This window comes from Manis pentadactyla, chromosome 5 (assembly GCF_030020395.1).
Source record: "Manis pentadactyla isolate mManPen7 chromosome 5, mManPen7.hap1, whole genome shotgun sequence".
Classification (NCBI taxonomy): Eukaryota; Metazoa; Chordata; class Mammalia; order Pholidota; family Manidae; genus Manis; species Manis pentadactyla.
The window spans coordinates 136,155,892-136,178,318 of NC_080023.1; the positions used below are offsets into that span (position 1 = coordinate 136,155,892).

The following is a 22,427-nucleotide window of genomic DNA, read 5'->3' on the forward strand; positions in this document are numbered from 1 at the left end:
GGATAATTAATCAAAGCTGAGCTCTTCTCATGTATTTTTGGTTGCCCTGCTCTACTGATATTCCCAGCGTATGTTGAGTCTCTGCATTGGGTGGTACAGTATGGTTTGACCAGAAATAGTAGTAATGTGTAACTTCTGACTACATAGCTCCATTATTATCATGTACATTGTTGCCATGACTTGTTAATTAGAAAATGTCTTGGCAAACTTTCCTCAGATTTTGGAATCTAGCTTTAATTTATAATAAGTTCATACAAGGAGCACAAGTCACTGAAACGTTATGTCAGTGAAAAAGCTCACCACAGCTGCCTGACACCCAAAAATAAAGTCCAAACTCTTCTGCTGGCTTTTCAGAGTCCTTCCTAATATAACCTCTAATCCATACCCACCCTTAATTCCAACTTCTCTGCAACATGGGCCTTTTGTTTCTTTCCTGTCTGCCAAACTCTGAAGTTTCATAATTTTCTCTAGCCATCCTCACATTCTTCTCCTGCAGATTTCCTCGGTAAAAATATAAGGCCCAGTACCTATCCTCCTTCAATGAGCCTGTGCCTTGGTATTCTCTCTAACCTCTCCAGGTGATTTTCAAACAACACCCAAAGTTTGAGAACCCAAAGAATTTTGGTTTCTAAACCCAAAGTTTGAGAAGTGCTGGCCTATGTTTTGGCATCAAACTACCTTATTTTTAGACCTGACTTCCCAGAGGTCCTAGCCTTGTGACATTCTGAAAATGTTCCATTTCTCCATGCCTCTGTTTCCTCATCTGTAAAGTAGAGATATTATAGCACATGCCCAATAGCATTGTTATGGAGATAAAATGAGTTAATAAATGTGAAGCACTTAGAAAAAATACCTGGTACAGGACAAGTACCCAATACATGTTAGCTAAATGGTTCCTTAGATGCCTAGAAGTGCTAATGTTGTCTCAAGTGCCAAATCAATACAGGCAAGGCAGTTCCTCTTGGGTTTGAGGGAATCTGTGGTGCTGGACCAAGTTCTCGAGAAACAGGATGTTTAAACTTGTGGTTCTCAACCTTGACTGTACATTAGGGTCACCAAGGTGCTTAAAAAAATACTGTTGACTGGGTTCTGCTGCCAGAAATTGGATTTAATTGGTCCGGGCAGGTAGAACATAGGAATAGTCATTTTTAAAAGCTCCCCAGATGATTCTAATGTGCAGCAGGGCTGCTTAGGCAGTTTGATCAACTGTTTGTTAACCTGAAATGGTTGTTTTTCTGTAATATCATATAACCATTACCTCCTGCTTTCCGAAATACTAGTTACTAGCTAATTAGCCACTATTTGTAGTCATGCTATTTAAGTACAAGCAGGGCTGTACTCTGGAAGGTTTAACCCAAGTTGGGCAGTTTATTCTCTTGACCACAATTGTAATGGAAGGTCTGTGGGAAGACTGTTGAGCAATTGGAGGGATTCATCAGGAGGCTTTATCCTGCCAGCTGGTTCTTCAAATTTTACCATCAAGATAATCTGGTCATGCTTTTTTCATGCTTCTCAAATTGTGATCCACACACCTAGTGCTCAGATCCGGTTTCTATGTACTATTTTCCACTAAAAGGAACCAAAGCTCCTTGAAGAAATCGCTAATGTCAGGGCTGGGACAGGAAAAAATGTAAAATGAGCTTGAGCATCTGGGTGGCTAGAAAGCAAGGAAGTGCTCAGAGATGGATGGGGCTACGTCAAAAGGGCACAGAAGCCACCTTGAAGGGGCCCTTGATAACCATTGATTATAATCCTCTACAGAGAATAGAGAACTGAGTCCATAATGATATAAACAACAGAATAATGAATAAATTGAAAGACTGATGAGGAATGGGTTATTTAAATAGTTTCAAGGTACCTCCCCACAAGATATACACAAACTACAAAAGGGAAAAGGAGTAGCTGTGCAGTCGAGGAGCCACACGGATCCAGCTTGAATCAAACAGTCAGAGTCAGCATGCTCAGCAATGCGCTGAAGTGAAACCACGGGGGACCTAGAGCATGCCGTGAAAAGGACACAGTGTCACTTCTGTGATACTTCTGCAAAATACGTAACTTGAGTACAATCATGAAATGCCATCAAACCCAATTCAGAAACATTCTACAGTAGAATTGGCCTGCAATCTTCCAAAGAGTCAAGATCAGGAAAGTCAAATGAAGGCTAAGGAACACTTACAAACTGGAGGAGAACAAAAGGAGGAATTCATGAGACAACAAAATTAAGTATGTGATTTTGAACTGCATAGTTTTGTTGTAAAGGACACTATTGGGGAAAATGGTGAAACTTTAGTGGGATCTGAAAATAAAGGTCATAATGTATCGATGCTCATTTTCTGATTTGGGTTCTTTTATTGTACTCATGGAGTGGGACTGGCCATGTTTGTAGAAAATGCACAGTGAAATATTTGGGAGTGAGGGGCACCAGATCTGCCTCTTACTCTCAGATCCGGAAGAAATTGGTTCTTATCACCGTCTACGAAAATTTGTTCTGAATTCAAGATAGTTTAAAATAAAAAAATTTAAAAAGCACATAAAAAATGGTGCTTCAAAGATGCATTGCGTTGAGCTAAAATACAGCTTTCTGCTCTGGTGGAGGGCTGGAGACTGGGGGCAAGAATCCACAGTTTTAACATTCACTGAAAGTGGCAGCATTAGACTGAGGGAATAAGTTCCCCCTAGGGTAGCGGTTGGCAACCTTCCACCAAGCACTCAGCAAAAATGCCCCACTTTCCCCCCAAATTTTAGAGCCAGGCTCCTCATCCCCCCACCCCTTTTCTCCCAAAACCTGAATCTACTTTCTGCAGCAGCAATGATTGTTAGAGATCAGTGGAGAAGTCTCAGGATAGAGAATTGAGAAATTATTCAAGTGATCCACTAGTGTTTTTGTCCGAGGAGAATAGAATACCCTGGTTTTCTGTGTATCATTCTTCAAGCAGGGTGATCCCTGGAGATGAAGTTATTTCCTAAGACTGCCTCTAATGGCTCCAGAGTGACAGAGTTAGGAGAGAACAAGCATGCTTGAGAGAGGCGTTAGGAAAATGTGGCGTGTGGCCAGGTAATTCTAGTATAGGTGGATAGTTTTAAGGCTCTCTCTGGTATAGTAGGAATGCACAACTTTGTTACACACAAAAACTGAAATTTTGAAATACAATGGCAAAATCTTAATGTGAAAATCCAATACTGTTCAAATAGCAATACTTAAACACAAAACAAAACAAAACAGTTCTCTGCTGAAAAATTAGTAGTATTATAAACCATCAAATGTCAAATCAGTATGGTGCCAATACTGAAAAAAAAATCACTCTAATGTTTTAGCTCTACAGGGGATTGAGTTTTCAACAAAACAAAGATCAATGCATCTGAGTCATATGTTCTTTATTCACAGGTTTGGAAATGAAAATAGATAAACAGGTAAACACATGAAGTCTGAATTACTCACAAACACCTGTAAGAATTAAAGAACTATACTTTAAAAAAATATACTAGTATTAAAAAGACTCACTGTATATACCCTGATAAACTGCCCTTTACCTTCGGCTTTTTAGTTGCTAACTTAAGATCACCTTTTGTGGGAGTCCTGTAGACAATTTTGGAGGACCTTTAAAAGAAAGTTCCACCATCTGTGAAATAAGAGGGTCGCCCTAGATGTTCGCAGAGGCCTATTTGTCTATTAAAACCCATGATTCAGGGCTTTTGAATTAAGCATGGAAATATTTACTGAGCATGAAAGAGCTCATAAAGAATCAATTTTCGTGAATTTGATGGTTATGTAGAATTATAGAATTTGATATCTAGAAGGGGCCTCCAGGACATTAGGTGAAGGATTTGATCAGGTGCCTGAGAGATGAAAATAGAATTCGGGTGTACTGGGTCCTAGTTTGGGGTTCTTCCCCCTAGCTTACAACTAAACCTTCCTTTCCTTTCTTCTTTTCTCTCTCCCTTCCTACTTTCCTTTCCTTCTTTCCCTCCTTCCTCTCTCCTGAGCTTGGCAATCATGAATGATAGCAATTCCACAATCATTCATTCACTGGGAAGTTGCTGATTGAAAAGAAACAAAATAACGGTAATAATAAACACCTCTTGTGGGGAAGAGAACACAATGGAATCCACAGTATCTGAAACAAAATCATCTTCCTTTCTGTGAGTTATCTTCTTCATTAACACCCTCATGTTTTTCTCTCTTTTTATGGCAATTTATGAGAATTTTCTTCATGCCTGAATATTTTGTTTTTGCTTAATTGGAAATTTAACCTCCGGATGAGCTGATGTGGCTTTCCTAGGCTTGGGGGAACAAGAACTACCTGGACAGATATCATGGAGGGTAGGAATGGGAAGAATTCTTTTTCCCAGAAAGTTTGAATCAAGTGTAAGTGGAGCACAACATTTATTCTAGATCCAGTAGTTGTAGAGAAGGTAAAAGGCCCATCCTTGATTCCCCTCTTCCTCTCAGGTACCACAACCAATGTTAATGACTTCTGCTGGCTTCACCTTTAAAATGTGTCTGGAATCAGACCAACTCTCATTCTTTCCCTTTGCTGCCATTTGGTACAAGCTCCCTGCATCTCTTTTTCCAATAGATGGTCTCCCTATTTCGCCCTTAGCCTCCCACAGTCCATTCCTAACAGGACACCAAAAGATTCCTATTGAAATAACAAGCAAGATGGTTTCTATTCTCTGCTTAAAATGTCCTAGTCTCACTTCACTTAGAGACAAAGCCACAGTTCTTAAGAGTGGCCCATAATACCCCAGGCAGTGATTCTCAAAGTGAAGTCCTCAGCCAAGATCACAGCATCCCTAGGGAATGATTAGAAATGCAAATTCTTGGGCTCCCCAGATCTCCTGAATCAGAGACTGGGTTGAACAAGCCCTGAGGCGATTCTCAAACTCCAGCTGAGTCAGCTCTTCAATGGGCTCAGCCACCAGGGGCCTCAGCAGGTGCTCACATGGCCCTTCCTGCTTTTCTTAGGACCAGACCTCTCTCATTAGGACTTTGGTACTCACTATTTCTTCTACCGGAACATGCTTTTCTCAGATAGCTGCTTGTTTTACTCTTATGTTCTTCAGGTTCATCTAAAATATCAACGTAATCATCAGCGAGGTCCAGCACACCCAGAAGCGTAACCTATCCCTCTGCTGAGTCTCCTTCCTGCCACCAGTGTGCACACGTATGGCAGCCCCTCGCTCCTCTTTCCTGCTTGGCTTCTCTGCATGGCCCTCGGCTCGGGGTCACTCATGTAGTTGCTGTCAGTGTGCCAGCCAGATGTGCAGTGACCTGAAGGCTTGCCTGGGGCTGGATGATCTGACCCCCACCCCCAGGATGGCTCCTTCAAATGACTTGTAGATTGGTGCCTGCTGTTGGCAGGAGGCCTCAGCACTGCTGGAATGCTCCAGGACATGGCAGCTGCTTCGCCAGAGCTACTGATTGAAGAAACAGCCAGGTGGAAGCCCCGCTCTGTTATGACCCAGGTGGTCATATCCCAACATGAGACATTCTGACCCAGAAGCACCAAGGTAAGCCACTCTCAAATTCTGGCCCCACAAGAAGTCTGAGATTTTTAAAAAATGCTATTGTGGTTTTAAGCTGCTAAGTTTTGGGATAAAAATCTCAGGCAGCAAATAAATAGTACTGCATATGCCATGCGACTTACTATATATTTTATCTAATATTTTAAAATCCACCTATGGTCAATATCACACACACACCTGGAATATAAGCCCCAAGAAATAAGGGTTTGGGCATGTGTGTGTGTGTGTTTCTTCAATGCCTAGAACAGTGCCTGTACTGTCAAGTAGTAGGCATGTAAGAAAAATACATGGAATAAATGCTTAGAAAAGCCCTATCTGGGTGATGGGGAGCTATGCTGATGTGGCTGGAGGAAGGGTGCTGAGGCATCTCTGTGGCACCACCAGTCTGCACAACTCCAGAGGATATCATTTGCATTGTGTTCCATGTGAATGAAGACTTCTGAGAGCAGAGCACTATGTGAGATTAATTTTGATCCTGTGGATCACCTGAACCCTGGGGTTCCACTGGCCACAATTTGAAAAACATCCATCCAGGAGAACAAGACCACACCCAGCCTCAGAAGACAGATCCTTGTTCTCAGTGTCTTTCAGAAATAGCAGAGTCACCCCACTTGAGGACCCGGTGGGCTAGACAGTGAATATCTCCGTGGCAGCTCTGAAGTGATGGCCAATAACCAGAGGCCACCTCCTCCCTCATGCCCCAGACCTAACCCGGCATCCTCCATGAAGTTTTAGAGGCAGAAGGAAGAGGTTGAGGGATGAAGGAGAGAAGAAATTGTGTAAATATTGTGGGTAAACTAGTTTCTTGGGAAACTTAACTTGAAGATAAGGTGGAAGATCAGGAAGGAGAAGACAGACCTGGAAAAAGTCCCTTTTGGCCAGGAGTTAGCATGGTTTGGTGGGGGCAGAATGCTGAGTGAACCTAACAGAGAAAGAAGAGGAATAAAAGCCTAGCAAAAGAAGAGATTCAGCCAATGCATTTTGAATCTTACCTATTTGCAAAACTACTTTGTTCCTAGTAAAGGAAGTTTAAGTATTAATAAACAAGGCAGGTGAGTTTTGGTGTGGGGAGGTCCTCCTGTTTCACATTCAGTACTTTGACGGGCTCTTCAGCCTAGAGGTTGTGATTTCCATATACCACCTTGTTTAAATATCCCCACAGTCCCACAAAGGAGGTTTTCCCCCTTCATTTAATATGAGGAAACTGACTTTTAGTTCAGAAAAACTGCCCAAGTAGGAAGCAGAACTTGGATAATCAAGAGTTCTGTCCACACTCATGCTGAACTGTTTTGCTAAGAGCGGGAGGGTCCAGTATGCTCTCGCACAAGCCAGGTCACCTCCAAGAGTGAAAGGGAACATTACTAATAATCTGTGGAAGACAGCAGGCATAACAGGAATCATTCTGGGTCACAAAGGACCTGTGGGGCCTCTTCCCAGGTAGGTTCAGCCCTTCTCACTATGGACAATGCCTCAATACTCACATTCTGTAAGCCCCATTTAAAAATCCTAGAGCTGATTCTGAAACAGGACTCTGTGGTTATAACTACAGCTCTGTTCAATGGGTAACTGCAGAGAGCACGACTAAAATGAATAAAATGAAATAGACGGTTAAGTCCTCTTACTAATTTGTGGCAGGGGGATAGCTCAGAATGGCAATAGATTGAGCAGAACATAAAGAATATAATTAAAGCAAGATGGTGACATAGGCTTTTATTGTGTTCTGATTTTCACCACGAAAATTTACATTTTGCTTAAATCCTTGAAATTTTGAAGTCTAGAGGATAAAACAAAGCTTTTCTTCATAAGAAAGCTGTTTTTCCTCATTCCCACTCTTCCCTTTTTTCAAAGCTGGTCAATCACTAAGCTTGTTTGAGTGATGGCAAAGTCAAAATTATGACTGCCTGATTTTACCCTTCACTGCATTTGTCAAAAAAATTAAATTAAAGATCATGCTCATGAATATAATGCATGAACTGCTGCATGGAATCTTGAAAGATAGAATGTCCCTTCTGTCCAGCTACTCACGAAACAGTATGTCACATGAATGCTTTAATATGCAGAGAAAATAATAGGGCAGAGAGGAAAAGTCTGCCTCTCAGAAATATGAAGTGCATTCCACCAATGGTTCATGTATTCAGAAAAAATTATTTTAGTAGAGACAATAATAATAATATCTAATAGCAACATTAGAGCCTTCAAACTTGCAGAGTGCTTTCCAGTTTTCAGCTTGTTTCCACATATAATTTCATCTGGCAAAAGAAATCATTAATATTTTAAAGTGCAGCACAGGGCTGCTTGATTTAACATTGCAAGGGCTCGGTTTCCTGAAGAATATCACATAGGCTTGTTGAATATTCTATATAGAGGCAACTGTAGAGCAAGAGTCAAAGTGCTCATGCATCCTGTGAAAATATGATGGAAAAATAGCATTCGTTACCAAAAGCCACTGAAGCCTCTGGAAATGAATGTATGGAGAAAAATACTTTTGTAAACTAGCTACTAAATTTTACAAGCATAAAGACTCTTCAGATTTTTTAATAAAAATAAGTTTTTGTTTTATAAATGCAAAATAATTCTTACTGCATATATTTTTTCAATTGCATATAAATTTAGGAAGTTGGATATTAAACTCTCCAGAATCTGTTCCTGCCCCTTCTCCACTCCTCCAAGATAATTCTGGGGGTCAACTTGATGCATATCTTTCCAGACTACCTATTATATAGATAAAGATGTGTATGTACATACACATATAGGTATGCACATGTGTATTTTTATATGTGTATTTGTAGATAAGTACTGTCTACCAATCATGTATGTATCCTGTCATCTATCATTTATCTAATCTATCAACCTATCTATCTGATTCTTGAATATATGGCTGAGCTCACGCTTTTTTAAGGAAGCTGCCTTAGAAGCCAGATGATAAAGGAGATTGAATCAAGATTTGTAAACAAGCACTGAGATTATTATTTGCTTTGAGGCATTTGCCAGTTCCAGAGGGTCTAGGCTCTAGAGTGGTGGTTCTCAAATTTAAGCATGAGTCTGAATACCTGGAGAGCTTTTAAAAACACAGATTACTGGGCCCTACCTCAGAATTTCTGAAGTCTGGGATGGGGCTGTTTTAACAAGTTCCTAGGCAATGTTGGTGATACAGGTACAGGAATACTCTTTAAGAATCCATGGCTAGAGCTTGGGTTTGACTGAGCTACACATGTGAGTCGAAGAGGGGCTAGTGCTTTGGTCCCAAATATAGTCAGAAATTTGTCTCAGTTTTAACTTTGGTCAGAGAGGAATGGAAGGAAGAAAATATCTCTGAAGATTTCTTACTCTTATATATACACGAATAAGGGCTTGAAGACAAGTTGCAAACCAAACCAAACCAGGCCAGAACCAAAACTCTAAGCTAAATATGTAGTTTAAGGTTTTCCAAAATTGGTAGTATCTTCGGGTATCTCAGAAAACAAAATGTAAATAAATTAGCTCTTAATTCAACTTCAAAAATTTCACACAAATAGAAATCCAAGAAACATGGCAATAAAAAAGACAGAACATATAAGGAAATAACCATGATTCCACACAGATAAGAAAGTGCAGAATCTGACTAACACAGATTGGAGATATTGAAATTTCAGATGCAGATTATTTCAAAGGTATTTTATGTGTTAATTATATAAAGAATGGGTATATGTGAAAAGAACCAAATAAAACTTTTAATAATGAGAACTATAAAATTTGAGAAACTCAGTGGAGAATTAAGCATCCTTTAGACAAAGTTGAATAGAAAAGTAGCAAATTGAATGACAGACTTGAAAAAAATAACCAGAAAGAATAGAAAAGAGACACAGACAAAAAACTGCAGTGTAGGTTATGAGTCCTGAAGAACAGAGAAAGAATAGAAGTTAGTGGAAACATAATAAAGTGAGGCAACAGGTAAAAAATTTTCAGAACTAATGAGAAATGCTCATCCCCATATCCAAGAAGCATAGTAAATCCTAAGAAAGATAAAGAGAAATCCACATGGAAGCACATCACAGTGAAACCAATGATAAAGAATAGATTGTCAATGCAACCAGAAAGAAAAGGTTTAGCTAGCTTAAAAAGGAGCAATAATTAAACTGAAAGATTATTCCTTAACAACTACAGAATTGAGAAGACTGTGGGAAGATACCTTTAAAACATTGCAAGAAAATAACCATCAATCTTGAATTTTTACCCAGCAAAACTGCTTTAAAAAAAAAGCAAAATAATAACATTTTCAGAAAAAAGCCTGAGAGACTTTTACTAAAGGAACTTCTAGAGGATTTACATGGGAAGGATGGAGGAAAGAGTGTGAGGAAAGCAAGTTTTACTAAAGGTGCTAAGTTTTCTATAGTGACACTCTTTCAACTAATGTTTTTGTAAGAAAAATAAAAACTGGTCTAAATTATTGGAGTTGGAATTGCTGGAACTGGTATTAACCAGGCAATATTTCAAACAATTCTGCCTATGGTTTGCTGGCTCGTGGGTAGCATTATCATTTATATCAGATGCCAATCAGTTAGTGATCTGAAACTACTGATCATTTCATTACTGGCATAGCAGTGGGTCAAATCAAAGTACATTGGGGTCCATGAAATTTTAATCAAAATAATGAAAATAAAACCTACATCAAAGGGTCCACTGTAACAAAAAATGCAAAAAATACATTTAGTAATTGTTTTTTTTTTATGTTCAATACTTCAGTATTTACTAAAGTAATAATGCTTTCAGTCAAGGCTGTGAGAACAGCAATATTTCCTCCTTCAACCAAACTAGTTCTAATTTCCAGAAGAGAGAAAGAGTAAAAGATTACCAAAGCTGTGTTGTTTCTAGAAAAAAAAGAGGAGATTCTGATATCAACACAGTGCATGGACTTGGGTAAGTTAAAGAACCATTCACAGTCTACTTTAAAAACAGGTTCCACAGAATGAGAAGATTTGACCATATGCTCTAAAAATTCTTCTTATGGATTGAAATACAATGATTATGTTTATATATGTGGGAAAACCTAGGTGCGTTTGTGTTCCAACTCCACTCTCTATGATCCCATGTGAGAATGTATATTCCAGGGTAAGCTGAGGTAATCAGCCATACCAGTGAGGGCAGAACACCAACCCAGAGGTAGGAGGGAAGTGCCAACTTAAGGGGAGGTAAGCTGTGTGATCTATAAATAAAAATACCAGAAGCTTCTCTTACTAAAATAATGTTACACAGACCAAGTGGGAATAGGGTTCATAACTCTAAAATGGGAAGAAGACTACAGAGACGGGCCCTGACCCACATTACTCCTCAACACAGTCAGAGATACAATATTCCATTTGCATACCCAGCAGAAAAGAATGATTGTAACCCTTTGAATCATTAAAGAAAGTGATACATATGCACCGGTTGGGCACATGAGTTCAGGACATAGTTTATTTTGTCAGAAACACTGATAAATAAGGAGTGCCCTGTCATGGAATCATCAACCCCAGGCATGCCAGATTATGCTCCACTTCTTCCTCCTTTCCCAGCAATCTCTACTTTTTTTTTGTCTTTGAAGTCATCTTAGGAACAATTATATCATCCCATGTTGCTGTAGTGTGACTAACGCTTACATGTGACCGTGATGCACAGACAGAATATTCCTGGTGGCAAATCCACGGGTGGCATTTTTGTGACTCAGAGCAGATTCTGAGACACATATTTGGGTGAGGTAAAGCCATATTTAGTCATCCTAGAATTATGGAATGATGTCTCTAAACAAAACAAATTATTTAGGAAGTAAAAGAAGTAAATTTATTTGGAAGTAAAATTATTATTCCTAAAATTATTTAGGAAGTAAAACAGTTTTGAAGGAATAACTCAGAGGAATTCCCTTGTTAATGAAAGGTAGGACCTTTGCGGCAGTTTCTGGCCCACAATGCGACACTTGAGGTGACAGCAGACTCAGGCTCTGGAAAATAACCTTTGATGTAGGTTGTGCATTTGATGGGAACCAGTTAGTGAGGCAGAGCCTCTCCAGGGAAAAGGCAGTTGTTGTTTTGCCCCTGAGCCATTTCCCAACCACAGCTTTAAGAGATTGTCCAGGAAATGACCTAATTATAGCAGGAGATGGAAGCCCTGGCTACTCTCCCAGCCAGATCCTAACAGAGTTTACCACCTTGGGCCAGTTAGAGCTACCGGCCTTCACCATTCTAAGTGTTCTTTTCTGAATGATTCTAAGCTTCCAAGCACATTTAAATGAATTAGGTCTAGATTGTGATAGTAATTGTAACAGCCACCACCAGTGGAAAACCCACCTGTGCTGGGCACTTGACACATACTATTTCTATTACTTACTGCCAGGCTGAAATTTTCATCCCTTGTTCCCCACCAAAGGGCAGAGGACATCTATTGCCATGCCCCTCTCCACATCCCTTCACTAATGGTGAGCCTGGGAGGACAAACAGTTCTATCTGGAGTCTTTCTAAAATCCACCTGCCTACAGAGACAGCAGGTCCTGGTCTGCTCTTCTCCATATCATGAGCTCACCGGGACAGCCTCTGTCCAGCAGCTGAGGATGCCAAGGATACCACTTGCTCCCAGGGGATGGAGGTTAAATCTTTCATATCCAGGAGTGAAATCCAGCATAGGAAGCCCACCTGGGGGCAGGACAACCATTATGTTCATGCCAAGGCCACTTTCTCCCCACACTGCCTGCATCCAGTGAGTGCCAAGCAGGGAGAAGGGACTCATAGAGGCCCCTTTCTGACCAAGGCAGGCTCCTTGAAGGACCAAGTCCATGCTCTGCACCTCCCCCCATTTCCCAGGCTGCACTGCGTATCTACGCTCTCTCCAGCGTATCTTCCTTCCCTCCTCCTCTCAGTACACCTACTCCTGCTCCCTCCGCAGCTCCTCCCCCCCTTATCCTCCACAGGCTTCTCCCGCTGCACATCTCTTCTACCTTGGTGTCTTCTCTCCCAGGGACCTGAACTGACACCGTCAGTATTGTCATCCTTACCATGGCACAGTGGGTGAAGTGGGGCTCCGAGATGTAGAAGGCATATACATTCCCCTTTTAAATGCTTATGAATGCTCTTAGGCTAGAGGCTCACTTAAAAAAAATACCTAATCTGCATTCTAAAAGAAAAATTTAAATATATTATAAGTGGTACTACTTTTGAAAGTAAAAGAAGACAGAGTAAGTTCTTCATAAAACTGAGCCCTGTTGGGTCTGTCCATTCAATGCTTAAATTCAAAGTTACATTGGTTTCTAGGAAATGGAAGAGAATACTATGACAGTTAATGTATAATACTTAATACATTCTTATTAAGGACAGGCAGCATTGCCAGCACCCACTGCTGAAGTTTGATTCTGGACTCTGAATGTGTTCATGAGAAAAATTAATGGTCCCAATAAGACAATAGCTATGGCAACACTTCTCTCCTAGAGATCTCAATCTTCACCCTTATGTGATTTCAAAACACTGAGCATGTAAGTACTACCCACAGCCTTATACTTTGCAGGAGTGGAAAATACATCACACTGAGAAAATGACTTTTTAAATTAGTTTTTTACCTTAGCAAATTAATCCTGAATCTGATGCTTCACACTCATGTTCAAAGGAGAGTCAACATATTAGGAAAGGATAAAGAATTGCCCTGTGCTTGTTGAACCCTTAGAAGCATTTGACCATAACTGCATCCACATTATTTAAAAATTAAACAAGTTTCTTTTCATGGCGTACTTTTTTAAAAAAAGGAGGTGCTGGGTTTACTTTCACTAGAGTCTTTCAAACATTCTGGTTTCTTTGCTTTGCTCTTCTTTCGGGGGTAGTGACAGGCCTTTGGCTCTAACCCCTCTGGAAACACAAAGACTTAATACATTCTTATTCAAATTCTGACTAAATCTAACAACATCAATCAATGAGTCTAATTAATTAATTAATCTAAATTCTACCTTCAAGCATTCCCATGTAGCAATCTATTCTCCATGTAGCAACCAGAAGTAACCTTTAAACATAAACCAGTTCATGTTGCTAGCTTGTTTACAAACTTGCTCTTAGAATAAGATCTGCATCATATTCCAGGCCCTGAGCAACATGTCATTTGGGCTCCACCTACCACTCCAGCCACATTTTCCACTTGCTGTTTATCTTCAGATTTATTAGTTCCGTTTGTGTTCCTCAATTACTACTACGCTGGTTCCTGCCTCAGGACCTTTGCACCTGCTGTTCTTCATCCCCTTAACATACATATTCATATGTCTACCTCTTTCCTGCCTTCTAATCTCAAAACAAATTCAGCTCTCAAGAAAGGCTTTCCCTGACCACCTAATTTGAAGGGTCCCTGCAAAGAAAATCACTCTAAAAAATATCACATGGTGTATCTGCAATTATCTTGTCCCTTTGTTTAATTCTTTACTGTAGGTTTCCCTCCTCCACCTCAGCCTCTGACACTATAACTTCCATGAGAACATGGCATTTGTCTTTCCTAATCTCTCTAGGGTCCCTGGTACCTAAGCGTGCCTTGAGAATTTAATTTCGAATTCTGCTTTATTTCCCCTTCATGTAGGCCTTTCTATAAGGCCAAGATATAATGGGGCCTGTGCCTAATTTTCACTCTCTTAGCAGCTGTCACCTTATGCTGGGATTCTAAAATTATACTACAGAGCTATGGTGACTTGTTTTTCTTCTCCCATTTATTAAAAAAAGAACAGAACAAAAACTGCAGTTGATAGATGTGCTATTACGAACTGGCACTACACACTGCAAAGTTTTGGGCACTAGGTGAGGCTTTCTGTGGCTGCAAGTCAATCTCAGCTCAGGTCATTACCATGGCCAGAGTGAAAAATTTTGCCAATGACTACATTAGCAACTCCCCCAAACTTCTGTCACCAGGTGTGAGATGGATGTTGACCCTTCGGAGTGGGTTCAGCAAAACCAGAAATGAGATGCTTGGAACAGCTCACTGAGCACAGATGTAGGGCTCAAAGAATTCATAAAGTGAGCAATGCAGCACTGCATCCCCCTGGGAGGGACTCTGACACTTCCATGCCTCCAAGGTACATTGGTCTCCTCTGGGACCAAGAGTAAAGTTTCCAATGCTGGAATCCCACCCCAGAGCAGCATTTCCTGAAAGTGAGTTTTTGATAATTAAGTTCTTAATTCTTGATTTCTCACTTGAATGAGAATTCTCGGAAAATAGGTGAGATTTAGAAGGACACCTATTTGTCCACATTTTGAGATATTTAAGCACCCAAAGTACTAGTACTTCATTTTTGTAAAAGTTGTAGGGTACTCTTAGGTGATCCACGGGCGTGGATACATGCAATTGTGAGCAGTCACGTGTGACGCAGGTGTAGGACCATTTCATGACCACCCCTGGAAACACTCAAGTGAAGTCACTGATCCATACGGCCTCTGGGCCCCAGTGTCTAGCGGTTCATCGGGAACAGCTCTCCCTCTTGGCCTGGGGAAGCTGAAGGAACATTTCATCCCCCTGAGAGGATATCGTGTTATCTACATTGCCTCTGTTTCTGGAAGAGAGTGGAAACCTGGAGCTTTGCCGTGAGCATGGCTCTGTTCCCTGAGGAACCCCTCTGCGCTCCTGGCTTTCGTGGGGCTGAACTGCCACAGGGGGCTGCTGATCTTCTGCCCCTGCTGTTCAGGTTGGGGCCCATCTCAACAGTGTGTGGTCTTGGAAGTGGAAGCACATGGGGGAACATTCACTTTGCTAGGATTAAGAAACTGACTTAAGGACTTAAAAGGAGTCTTAGACATTTAAGCCAGTGTGTTTCTACCACCTCCCTTGGAGACAGAGCCTCATCTTAAAGATGACTTTGTCTGACACCGTCTGGGATGGTCCTGCTTCTACTTACGATTCTAGTGTGGAGACAGGAGCACAAAAGTTAAGAACATGAGCTTTGGGGTCAGACACACCTGGATTCTGGCTCTGTTATTTAAGCAAGGAACTAAGCCCTCTTAAGCCTCAGATAAAAACAGTCCTTGTCTCCTAGAGTTCCTACATGTCTTAAATGAGTTCATGTATCTTGAGTGATTGGCACAGGGTACATGCTCAAGTACGCCTGGCTCAGCAGTGTGCTGGGGCTGACTTGAACTGGCTTATACCGGGTGATTATACCTCTCTTTCCTCAGATTCATGGACCTCATATTTGGTAGCTTGAGCAATACAATGGTAGGTACATTTACACCAAAGAAATCCACAAACTCCTACAACTGGGGCCCTCCTCCTCACTCAGAAGTCAGTTTCCAGTACGTCACTGGTTTTTGAAAGTCAAATTATCACTCCCTATCACTCACTAGCATTTGTTGGCTGGTTAATTCACTCAAGGAGCCCTTCACCAGTGTCAACTGTATTCTTTAAAATCCCTCCAAAATTTTCCTTGTATGAGAAGAGGTGACACAGGGCAGAGGGAGGCAGCAGTTAATGGTCTTTGGGAGGCTGGTTCCCACCCACCTTAGAGACCAACATGACCGAAGATGAGATCTGAACTGACGCCAGCCTGCTCACTCGTGTCTGGCAAGGCCAGCTGGCACACTATGGAAACATTCTGTACAGAAATCACCCAGGATCTCAGCATTTGGATATTAGGAAATGGACAGCGGCTTCCCAAACCCATTCTGCCTGAGTCACTTAGCATCCTAAGGCCACTGAGTATGACTTGAACAGCTGTATCCAGCTGCCAGAGACAAACCCCCAGGAAAAGCAGTGGGACTAAAATCATGGGAATAACATAATGATCCAATTAAGGCCCCCAAACCTCAAATGCTGACTCCAACCTTGTGGGCTCTGCATTAGCATTAATAATGATTTCCTAAAACCACTCAGTGGTTTAGATAGCTAGTGCATCTCATTAAGAAGTCAACTCCCTTTGCCCAGAATGTATACTTATGACACTTAGGCAAATGATCCTTAGCAAGCTAAGGTCTTTAAACTGGCTGGCTGAAAGGGCAGTACTCCCCCTGGCTGAAGGATATTTCAAGGAGGAGTCATGTGAGCAGGGTAAGTGACAATAACAAACATTAACATTAAATTCATGGAATTCAGTCCAAGTCGGGTGACCACTTAAAGTCTTTTTCCAATATATGATCCTTTTAAATAGAAAGACATTCTATGTAAGTATAGGAATTGACAGTTTAATCAAAATTTTACCTCAGGCTTTATGTTGTACAAAAGACAAGCAGAGTCGTTGTCTTAGGGTGGATTTTCTCAAAGGAAGACATGGAGACAAGGGTTTGAGTGAAGTTCTTAATTGGAAAGATTAGCCCAGGAAACACCAGAGGGGAGTAGGGAAGTGAGACAGGGAAGGGAAGGCAGCCCGTACAGGGTGTGTTAATGAGCGAGTTCCACCGTGGACAATCAGGGCTCAAAGACACTGGAGACCTCTGCGATGAGGGCACAGAATCTTGCCATCCAATACCACATATTGCCAATGAGTACTGTGAAAATGTGGCTAGTCTGAATGGGAATGGGAATGTAAAATACAAATTTTGAAAACTCAGTATGAGAAAAGAATGTAAAATAGCAGACTAATACAATTTTTATATGGGTTATATGTTGAAATGATACTATCTTGGACATACTGTGTTACATAAAATGTTATTAAATTAATTTCACTTGTTTCTTTTTACTTTTTTTAGTCGGACAACTGGTAAATCTGAAATTATACATGAGGCTCACATTATATTTCTACTGGACGGTGTTGGAACAGAATATGTGTGTGCAGGGCAGTTGGTCAGCTAGCCCTTGTCCATCGTGGGATGAGGGCTGCTCCAGAGAAATGAGCTCCCTGGTACAGAGCTCCCTTTCATCACCAGAGACGGGCAGTCCCCTGGGAGGCACAGGAATGGTCCTTAGAAAGCTGCTGGTATTGCAAACCAAGAGTGAGCATCATGTGGAGGCAGGTGGGGGCCCCATAGCAGTTATTATGGCCCCCCACCCCTTCCTTCATTCTACTCCTGACTTTCAGATCTTCCCGAGATTTTTCATGCCCTCTGAATCCATTTTCCTGGGGAAGGCCACAAGACTTCAGATGTGGCTGGACTGATAAGAATAGACTAAAGATATGGTCACTGTTCCAGTGAACAGTGATGAAGGAAAGGAACTGCTGTTATTTCTCCATAAAGACAGAAGGAGGTTGGGTGTGGGGGTTGGGGGCTGGGGGTGGGGGAGAGTAAGGTTTAACTTAACAAGGAGAAGGACAATTTTAACCAAACCTTGCCCAATGAGATCACTTGCTTCAGAATTTAAAGAGCTCCCTGTCAGTGGAGCTGCTCAGACTGAGGCTGGCAGTGATTCAGGGAGGGAGTTCTGGCATCGAATAGGAGGCCACACTACACCACCTTAAGACTCTGGCCCCATTTCACACCTAGAGCAGTGTAGTTGCTGAAGTGGGGAACTCTCATACCATGGAATTAAGTCCTATACCCTTCTAATATCTGTTAGAATGAGAGAGAAAAAAACCAATAGTCTATTGAATGTTTACTAAAGTCCAAGACATATTTCAGATATGAGATCTCATATTAATCCCAACAAGACTGCATGGTGAGAGTTAATGCCCCCGGAGGTGTAAACCAAGGCTTATAGAGAAAACTCTTACCCAAAGTTAGTAAGAGAAGCTAGGACTGAATCCAGGCCACTGCTTCATGCACTCAGTACCAACCATATATTGAGTGGCCACCTCAGGCCAGAGCCAATGGTTTTAACCTCTAGATTTCCCTCATCAAATACTGCTCTTTACTGACAAGTAGGCAAGCATCTTAGTTTCTGACCATAAAAGCAATATATTTTATGTACAGAATGTATTTTCCAAAGATGGCCACAGAAATTTTTCAGGTCCTACCCACTCTGCAGAACCTTGCTGCTCCCCATCAGAAGACTGAGTCTACTTTCTCTCCCCTGAGCCTGGGTGGGCTTGAGAATGACTGTTCTAAAGAAAAGAGTTTGGCCGAAGTAACTCTATGGGACTCCTGAGGCTGTCTTAAAGAAGGGTACAGATCCCTCTGGCCCACTCATTCTTCCAGAGAAACCAGTTTGGAACCTGGCTGCTGTGCTTTAAGGAAGCCCAGGCCACACAAAGAGGCCATGCATAGGTGTTTCAGAAAACTGTCGGTCATGTCTCAGCTGATAGCTGATATTAATCAACAACCAGATGTGTAAGTAAATGAAATTGCAGATGATTCTAGTCCTTCACTGTTGAATCTTCCTACTGAGGTCTCCAACCTCATAGAGCAGTATATCAAGTCACCCCTGCTGTGTTCTGTCTGAATCCTGACCCACAGGATATATGAGCATAATAAGTAACTGTTTTAGCCACTAAGTTTTGAGGGTGATATGCTACACAAGTCTGTTAATGATAACATCATGTTCCATTTTTACTTAAGCTGTCAGGAAGCTCAAAGTCAAGTTTAATGTTGTTTAATATTACTGTACAGTAAAAGTACAGTAATTGTACTAGCCAAAGGAGTTAGCACAGCTACTGCCTTATTTTATGACCATACATTTCTATTTCATTAACCTTATTTGTCTCCGAAATAAAGGTGAAGTATACATAAACATCAAAATGATCCTGGTCTATCTTTTACTAATAAAATCAGAAATTCAGTACCTGAATCTTCTTTCATGTCAACATCTTCTTCTTTATTACCATCTATTAAAAAATTAAGAAAAAACAAAGTGAAGCTCACATGAAAGCTAGAAACACCAAAATTCTCCAATTTGATTAATAAAAACACAAAGGAAAAGAGTAGGAAAAAGAGTTGAATTATTCATTTCTGCTGTCTTATATTACCATGCTAGATTAGGAAGGCAGTGTATACATTAAAGCACAACTTAATAACCAGGGTTTACATTTCCTTTTAAAAATTATTATATATGTATAATAAACTATATATACAATAATATGTTTTACTTATAAAAGTGATGCACGGACACTTCGGTCATCTCAAATAAAAAGGAAAGACTTTAAATGCCATGTTTTCAGCATTTATTAAAGGTATGCATATTTACCTTGAATAACTGAGAAATGTGGGCATCACAATTTGGTTGTAGACTGACAATATCCGCTCCTTACACCACAAACGTGCACATTTGCTGTATATGCAAATCCAAACCTTTAACCGTGTACTTTCAAGTGTCCCCACCACTTGCTCCAGTCCCATTTAGCTCCGCTCATCTCATTGCCCAGCATAATCCCCTTTAACTGGACAAGGACTTGTGCTTCCTCTGCACTTCCGATGACCTATTTGCTTTTTGGAAATTTTTGTGTTGTCATCTCTTCTCCTTGAATGTTCCTCACATCCAAGCAGTGCCAAATTCTGTCTTTTTTCCAGGTTTTCTCCTCTCTACTCACATATTTCAACCCAGATTCATCTATCAGTGTCATTTGCCTTCTTTATTTTGTGGTTTCCTAAGTGGTCTTTTCTTCTTTCTGACTCCAATTCCTTTAACACATTGCTGCCAAATCAGTCTTAAAATAGAGCTCTGATCTGCCTCAGGACCATTCAGTGACTCCTCTCAGCCTAATGAGAAAAGCTTAGATTTTGGAGTAACTCTCAAGACCAACAATACCTGGTTCTGACCACTTTTCTCAGTTTCATCTGCACTGTTCTATCGCCATGCAGACACTTGACTCTTCTCTATTTTCTTAGGTCTCCTTTACCTGCCTCTACCTGCCTCAGTCCTGGAAGCAATGTCTCTCTCCATCTCTGTTCTCTTCTCCTTCCAGGCCAACCTGAAGGACCACAGCATCTGCTCCACCGAGTCTGAGTGAATAGTGTTCTCGTTCATGTTCTTATTTTTAATGCCTTCTGAGTATCAACTTTAAGGACCTCTGGGCTTAGGTCTGTATCCTGGTTCCTCCACCCATTCATTTACCAGGCATGTGACCTTGGAGATGTTACCCAGCGTTCCTGAGTTTGGGTTCATCAGCTGTAAAATAGGATGATAATAATACTTCCTGCACAAAACTGTTGTAAGGATTAAATGACTGAAACATCAAGTACTAAATATTAGTTATTATTACCATCAAATCCTACAGTCTAGTTACTTGTTAACATATCTGTTTTCCATATGCCTATCCCTAGAATTAAAATAATTAATAAATCCTGCAAAGAGCATGTCTTATGTCTCTTTGCATTTCCTGGCATCTAATGCAATTGATTTTATACACTAGAATAAATTCAGAAGTTTCTACTGACTTGAATTTCGGAGTTCTTTTTTGTTGTTGTTATTTCTGTTTTAGTTTTCTCTAAGGTTTTATTAGTCAACCTGGAGAATTCTTGTGTTTGTATTTCCTACGTATCTCCTACATATTAGGCAGCATATTTATAAGATGGTTGCAAGCAACAGGGACTCAGTAAAGACTTATAACTTCCTCCTGGACATGCGCTTTACAATGTAGTCATTTATTGGCCAAATTTATTCAGCATGATATTCTTCTAAGTGTTAATTACTAATGGAGATTAAAGATATATTAGTCAGTGGAAATGGAAAATGTATTTACTTTGAGGTTTTAGAAAGGTAATTCTTGATGACTATAGCTAACTTTTAAAGAAGTCAATTTTCTTCCATTCAAATTGTTAGAAACATTAGTGATTTTCTGCATAATTTCTTTCTTTCATTCTTTCTATGCATACAGTTTTGAGAGGAAAAATATCTATTTCTTAGAAATATAATTTCTAACCAAATGATTATCAAAATGTTACAAATTGTTTCCTGAACTTAACATAATTAAACAGAATTTTGTTTTCCAGAACCATCTAAAATATTTCAAACCATCTCTATGATAACAGATTATCTGAAATCTTAGAGTGGGATGAAAAAGAGTCTCCTCAGTTTCTGGAGAAAGACAAAGAATCAACAGTCTCTTTGCTTGTTACCATGTGTCCATCTGTCCTTCTGGCAAACGCTCATTGGTAGTCCATTGTGTACAAGGTTTTGTGTTTGGGGGAATAGAAAACGCCAAGGTGAATCAAGCACTTAAGCAGTTGTCCAGAAACTTTTCATTAGTAAGGAAACTAAGACATATGCATAAATTTGAACTACGGTAGAGAACAGGCAGAGCCATTACAAAAGGTGTCAGAGGAGGGGTAGAAGCTTCCACTTGGATCCTGGGAAGGATTTTTGGAAAATGGACATTAGAGTTGATATTTGAACTTTATGGACTGAACTGATAGCATCATTCCCAGAATGTCCCGCAGGTATTAAAGGATCAGACTTGGTGGTATTGTTCATTCATTTGTTCATTCACTCACTCGTTTATTCATACAGTAGTTAAGAGTATATTTAGGACCTGGATCCAGACTGCTTGGGCACACTTCCAGGCAGAACCATAAAGCTGTGCAATCTCGGGCAAATTATGTAAATGTATACATCAGCTTCCTCATCTGGAAAATAGGGATCATAAAAGTACCAACCTTCCAGAGTTAGTAATACATATACAGTACATACACAGAATAAGCATTCAATAAATACTGGCTATTACTGTTATGATATCATTACTATTACTACTTTTACTGCTTAACCATTTTTTGACCAGCACCGTCTGCTGGAACTATGCAAGGGCCCTGAAGATACAAGTAGATATTCCCTCCCCTCAAAGAGCTCACAAAGAAGTGGGTAGTTTCAAAAATAAAACAGCAATCAGAAGTGGAAGTAACGGATTCTCTGATGCAGGTAAGCAGAGGTTCTATTGGAAAACAGACAAGAGAAAGCTAAATCAGAGAGAAGGCCTAGGAAGGTTCTGAGAAGAGATGAGGTGAGGCATCAGCTGAGTCCTAAAGGGTGAGCTGGGCTTAACTGGGGGAAAATCAAGGCTGCAGTACATTCCCAGCTGATGTGGGTGCCCTGCCTACACCTCTGGTTCCTCCACACTTCTGTGTTTGCCGGCCTGACTACCA

At 40.6% G+C, this 22,427-nt stretch overlaps 1 protein-coding gene across 4 annotated transcripts in view; it reads right to left on the reverse strand.

Annotated features, from left to right (window-relative positions):
- The window catches only part of MACROD2 (mono-ADP ribosylhydrolase 2), a 2,035,411-nt gene that overhangs the window by 171,736 nt on the left and 1,841,248 nt on the right, over positions 1 to 22,427 (reverse strand). For all 4 annotated transcript variants that reach the window (XM_036892150.2, XM_036892149.2, XM_036892151.2 and 1 more), the window contains exon 10: positions 19,136 to 19,177. In XM_036892150.2, coding sequence (XP_036748045.2) covers positions 19,136 to 19,177 — 42 coding nt within the window. The remainder of the gene's footprint in view (positions 1 to 19,135; positions 19,178 to 22,427) is intronic.